This window comes from Xenopus tropicalis, chromosome 10 (genome assembly GCF_000004195.4).
Source record: "Xenopus tropicalis strain Nigerian chromosome 10, UCB_Xtro_10.0, whole genome shotgun sequence".
NCBI classification, from domain to species: Eukaryota; Metazoa; Chordata; class Amphibia; order Anura; family Pipidae; genus Xenopus; species Xenopus tropicalis.
Window position 1 is genome coordinate 38,513,211 of NC_030686.2, and position 6,753 is coordinate 38,519,963.

Sequence of the window (6,753 nt, forward strand, 5' to 3'; positions counted from 1 at the left end):
GGGATATAAAGTGCAGAAGTAGCATTTCATCATGTTGGGCAGGGGGGTTACAGAGACGCACAGGGACAGACACACTGCACATTCCATTCTGCTGGGCAGGGGGGTAACAGACGCACAGGGACAGACACACTGCACATTCCATCCTGCTGGGCAGGGGGGTTACAGAGACGCACAGGGACAGACACACTGCACATTCCATCCTGCTGGGCAGGGGGGTTACAGAGACGCACAGGGACAGACACACTGCACATTCCATTCTGCTGGGCAGGGGGGTAACAGAGACGCACAGGGACAGACACACTGCACATTCCATCCTGCTGGGCAGGGGGGTAACAGAGACATACAGGGACAGGCACTACCTTTCAAAAACATAAACTCTATGTTCTCAGGCATCAGCTGTTTTTAGGAGTGAGATTGGCTTCTGGTAACACAAATTTAACACAACTAGGGAGCTATGGTAGAATATAAGGAAATATGTATCCTGCCAACCTAAAACAATGGCAGCTAATACACCTCAATATTTACATTAGACGCATACATATTGAAGACTAGGCTTATAGCAAATTATGTTATAACACATGAAATATGATATAAAGAAATCCATATAAAGGTCCAATATTGGCTGCTGAGTTGCAAAACTTGCTTCTTTGCCCAACATAAATGCAATTTACGTCTCCGTGTTCTTGGCTTTGCCCCTTTTCTGATCTCCCACTGGTGCCCTGGTAGGGAGGTAGTGGGAGGAGGTGGAGCTGGTACTAATATAAACAATTCCTACAGCCTATGGGCTGTATAAATGCCATTAAAAAATGTTTGATATATATATACAGTAATGCATTTTGCTGTCTATAGCTTTGCTGACAATCAATGTTCTCAATACTATTCATTTAATCCGGTCTTACCCATGAATGTCAAAGAGTTAAAAAAAGGAAACTACATATACATATTTAATGCATATATGTATATTTATGTCCATTCACCTATAGGGCACCTGCTGTTCTTGCCTGGTTTATAAATAAGGCAAATGATAACGGAAGTTCCACTTCCTCTCTGCCTGATGTCTGTGAATTACTGCTGTCATGGAAGAAACACTTTGTAAATAATGAAAATAAATCATGTTCTGTCTGCTTAAATGACTCATGTATTATAAGGGATAATGTACCCCCTACTGTAAATGATAAGGATATTAGAAGTCACTGAGGGGTTCTGTGCCCATATAAAGGCACAAGGCTGCAGGCTGAGTTATACAGGGAACTCTGAGTATCACTCATGTATTATAAGGGATAATGTACCCCCTACTGTAAATGATAAGGATATTAGCAGTCACTGAGGGGTTCTGTGCCCATATAAAGGCACAAAGCTGCAGGCTGAGTTATACAGGGAACTCATAATACATCATAAATACTCAGTTCCCTGTAGCCTTGTACTTTTATATGGTCTAATATCCTTATCATTTACAGTAGGGGGTACATTATCCCTTATAATACATGAGTGATACTCAGAGTTCCCTGTATAACTCAGCCTGCAGCCTTGTGCCTTTATATGGGCACAGAACCCCTCAGTGACTGCTAATATCCTTATCATTTACAGTAGGGGGTACATTATCCCTTATAATACATGAGTGATACTCAGAGTTCCCTGTATAACTCAGCCTGCAGCCTTGTGCCTTTATATGGTCACAGAACCCCTCAGTGACTTCTAATATCCTTATCATTTACAGTAGGGGGTACATTATCCCTTATAATACATGAGTGATACTCAGAGTTCCCTGTATAACTCAGCCTGCAGCCTTGTGCCTTTATACGGTCACAGAACCCCTCAGTGACTGCTAATATCCTTATCATTTACAGTAGGGGGTACATTATCCCTTATAATACATGAGTGATACTCAGAGTTCCCTGTATAACTCAGCCTGCAGCCTTGTGCCTTTATATGGGCACAGAACCCCTCAGTGACTTCTAATATCCTTATCATTTACAGTAGGGGGTACATTATCCCTTATAATACATGAGTGATACTCAGAGTTCCCTGCAGCCTTGTGCCTTTATATGGTCACAGAACCCCTCAGTGACTTCTAATATCCTTATCATTTGTCTACTAAAAAATCATTTAAACCCAATAGGGCTGTTCTGCCCCCAATAAGGGGTAATTATATCTTAGTTGGGATCAAGTACAGGTACTGTTTTATTATTACAGAGAAAAGGGAATATTTTAACCATTAAATAAACCCAATAGGGCTGTTCTGCCCCCAATAAGGGGTAATTATATCTTAGTTGGGATCAAGTACAGGTACTGTTTTATTATTACAGAGAAAAGGGAATCATTTAACCATGAAATAAACCCAATAGGGCTGTTCTGCCCCCAATAAGGGGTAATTATATCTTAGTTGGGATCAAGTACAGGTACTGTTTTATTATTACAGAGAAAAGGGAATCATTTAACCATTAAATAAACCCAATAGGGCTGTTCTGCCCCCAATAAGGGGTAATTATATCTTAGTTGGTATCAAGTACAGGTACTGTTTTATCATTACAGAGAAAAGGGAATCATTTAACCATTAAATAAACCCAAATGGCAACAAGTCATTCAGGGGGAGCACAACACCAACATGTACCTATTGCTTTGATAATTCTGTATATTAGGGTAAAATAGGCAGCGACTCGGGGGACATCTCTAGCTCCCTACACCCGTATTCCTCTCTGCTTGACCAGCAACAGGCCCCAATGACATTGGATGCTGAAAGCTAAGTGCCTGCAATTTTGTAGCTTTGCCTATAATATTAACGATAACGAATGTTACAGTCGCCGATAACATCAAAAAGCAAATCAGCCTTTATCTCCTGATATATTTATACAAGTACTTATAACATTACAGTATGGAAAAAAAACACAATTATATTTGGTAAATTTATTGCTAATTGAACTAAAGTCATAAAAACCTCCGATAATGTCACTGTTCCTTCATGCGTATAAATCACCCGCTGCTGTTATTGGCCGGGCCAACTGGCACGCTCATTTAAGCAGAAGCTGAAACCTCATTCATGTTTCCTGACCACTTAACGTGCCCTAAAGGCTGCTTTTATTGCCTGAGAATGCACTGTTTGCTCTCGCGCTTTACAGAATTAGGCGTGTACTTCCTTTATTGTTTTTTGTTATGGGACAAGCAGAAAAAAAATACTTCCTCAAATATTTGGCCAACTTTTTTTTTTTTCTTTTACACAAACCTTATAGATAATAAAAGTATACGTACAAGGTAAGTATGAGGGGATTAAGTTCCCCTTGAAGCTGGGTGAAACAGAAAAAAATGTGGGGATTCACTTCTCATTGAAGGTTCAAGGACAGGCTGTCACTGACTATTCTATTCCTCTACTATTCTATGCCTAATGTGTTTAAGTTTCACTTCAAAGTGGGTGAAACTGGAAACAATGAGGGGATTAACTTCCCCTTGAAGCTGGGTGAAACTAAAAACAACAATGGAATTAATTTCCCCTTGAAAACATGTGAAATAGAAACCAATGAGGGCATTAACTTCCCCTTGAAGCTGGGTGAAACTGAAACAATGAGGGATTAATTTCCCCTTGAAGCTGGGTGAAACTGAAAACAATGAGGGGATTAACTTCCCCTTGAAGCTGGGTGAAACTGGAAACAATGAGGGCATTAACTTCCCCTTGAAGCTGGGTGAAACTGGAAACAATGAGGGGATTAACTTCCCCTTGAAGCTGGGTGAAACTGGAAACAATGAGGGCATTAACTTCCCCTTGAAGCTGGGTGAAACTGGAAACAATGAGGGGATTAACTTCCCCTTGAAGCTGGGTGAAACTGGAAACAATGAGGGCATTAACTTCCCCTTGAAGCTGGGTGAAACTGGAAACAATGAGGGGATTAACTTCCCCTTGAAGCTGGGTGAAACTAAAAACAACAATGGAATTAATTTCCCCTTGAAAACATGTGAAATAGAAACCAATGAGGGCATTAACTTCCCCTTGAAGCTGGGTGAAACTGAAACAATGAGGGGATTCACTCATTGAAAGTTCAAGGACAGGCTGTCACTGACTATTCCTCTACTATCCAAAGCCTCAATGGTATTCGACAGATCAAACCTGTCGAATATTTTTTTTGACCAAAAAAAGTGATCTAAACATTAATAAATCACGAATTATGGGAGTTATTTTCGAAACAATAGAATTTTTTGGGGAACAATAACAAAGAAATCGAGTTCTGGCGAAAATCTTGTAAATCTCGAAATTATCTAGAAGTAAGAAAAAATCCAACTTTATCTCAAAATTACTGAAAAATGCGCCCCTAAGTGGGAAGATTCAAAATAAATCTGAATTTTAATACAACAGTCAACACAAATATGTTTTAACGTTAATTGAGTCGAATTATATTCTCTTTTTTTTTAAAGATGCAATGCTAAATTTGAAATAATGAAGTATTTCTTTATTTTATATAAAAAGGCTCTCAATACATTTTCATTAAATGCTGTGTAAAAAAAATTCAAGAATTCCTGATTTCAGACACAAGATTTTCTGATTGAATCTTAATTACAAAACAAACAATACATTCGCTGAAAATGCGTGAAACAGCAAAATTTCATGTGCGTCGTAAAAAACAAATGATGCACATGACAATTTTTTTGGGTGTGCACCATTTTCTGCGTTTTGCAAATTTTGAGCGCAACTTCAAAAAATTTGCGAAACCGCGAAAATGTCGTGCAGCAAAAAAAAATTTTGCGCACGGAATTGTTTCTACCTGCACAGCAAATTTTTGCGCGTCAAAAAATTTTTTTCTGCCACGCGTCTTTTTTTTCATGCATAACAATTTTTGGTTGCTAGGTGAATTTTTCCGCAGCAAATTTTGTTGCCTGTTTCACGAAATAATCCACCAATGGCGAAACGTGGAATAATGTATTTCTTTATTGTATGTAATAAAATTTTTACTACATGTACGTTTTTCAGCTGCCCAATACTGGAGGGATAATTATTTAGAATGCCTTATTTTAGCCACTTTGGACAGATTTTTTATTATTATTTATAAAGCGCCAACATATTCCGCAGCGCTGTACAATAAGTGGGTTACATACATTGGACATACAGAGTAACATATAAAGCAACCAATAACCGATACAAGAGGTGAAGAGAGCCCTGCCCAAAAGAGCTTACAATCTACCAAAATATACGTTTTCCGTGCTTAATAGATAAAAACTCACCCACATTCTGTTCATTCCTATGGAATTTTATAAAGTGTATTCACCAGTGATCCCTCTACTTTCACCCATTGATAAAGACGCTTCTAAAAATCCCATAGGAATGAACGTGGGTGAGTTTTTATGTATTAAGCTCTAACATTTGAGTGAGAATATTCAATGAATCGGACTTTAAATACAATATATTTTTGAAAATGTTAGAGATTAATACATAAAAAATCAAACCCTACCTACCCTGTTACAGCTCCCGTCACCACCATTATATTAGGTTGTGTTGTGGTGCCATGAAATGAACATTCTGTTTGCGTCACGCACCAAAATATTTACCCTCCAGCGGCTGCGTGTTGGCAGGTACAAAATTCCACCTTACAATGAAAAAAGTTCAAAGTCTGCCTGGCAACGTTCTTTTTTTTGAAAAACCGCCATCAGATTGGACAAAGATGGATCATTTATTGCGGAAGATTAAATTCTCCCCAACTAGACAGCAAATGTCCCCTTTACGTCCCATAATCCAGTAACGACACATTCTCGCCCTTATCTTCCCATAGAGAAAACACTTTGCAATGACTTCCATTTTATACAGACATTTATGTTTATCCTGCGGTCAGACATTTTGTCCCAACACGAGTCAACGTTGCTTCCTGGAGGCTAATCCACATTGCTCGAAAAGCAAACGAAAACATAGGCAAGGTGGGGGGGAAAAAAAGTAAGTTGAGCTTACCGTATGTGATCTCCATGCTGGCGTCAATCTGCGTATGGACATTGACCATATCCGTCCCCTATCCAGCTTTAATAACAATTATGAAAGTGACACCTTTGAAGACTGTGTGGAAATAGGGATCTATGCTAGAACGGCGAGGTGTTGTAAAAAGGAGGGAGGGTTCTGTTCAGCGACTGTTATCATATTGATTCACCTAATCAGGACTAATGTAGGTGGAGATGTTAAATAGTAACTAGTCTCTTATGGAGACCAGTCTACAAGGCTTTTGTAACTATAGTAACCAGTTACTCAGACGGAGGTTCTTTTTTTTTTTTTTGCTGTGCGGGTTGCCAAATACATTCACACCTTGACACAGTAACATAAATACCTGTTCCAGGTAGAAGGCAGGATTTTTCTTTACACATTGCAGGTTCTATCTCATAGTAAAATGTCGTTTCATAAGGATCAGCTGATCTGTAGCTTTTTTTTTACTATCCCAAACTAAATCAGATGTTTTTTACAGATATACTGCTATCTAAAATATGATTACTATTTTTTTTAACCCCAAAACTTTGAAGATATTTTAATGGCTGAGGGCAGTTGTTTTGAGATGTTTTATGAAGTCCTCTTTTAGGGTCCATCATCTGGTCAGGACTCTTCTTTAGTTCATAACAAAGTTCACAGGTATAAAATATTGTTGTACCAATACTTCACCCAGGACCATACTAGTAAGTAGGGGCCTCCCTCTGGTAGCCTCAATTAATAGCCCATTGGTCACCTGGGTCTTGTGGGTGGTTGAACCTACCAGAAAGTACAGTCGGGCCCAAAAGAAAAAAATGTCCTATGCAAAC

The 6,753-nt window shown here is 38.9% G+C and overlaps 1 protein-coding gene across 1 annotated transcript in view; it reads right to left on the reverse strand.

The window, feature by feature from the left end:
• hnf4a (hepatocyte nuclear factor 4 alpha) overlaps positions 1-6,074 on the reverse strand; it is a 73,815-nt gene extending 67,741 nt beyond the window's left edge. The window contains exon 1 of the mRNA XM_004918548.3: positions 5,924-6,074. Coding sequence (XP_004918605.1) covers positions 5,924-5,972 — 49 coding nt within the window. The 5' untranslated portion in view covers positions 5,973-6,074. The remainder of the gene's footprint in view (positions 1-5,923) is intronic.
• Between the last annotated feature and the right edge of the window lie 679 nt (positions 6,075-6,753).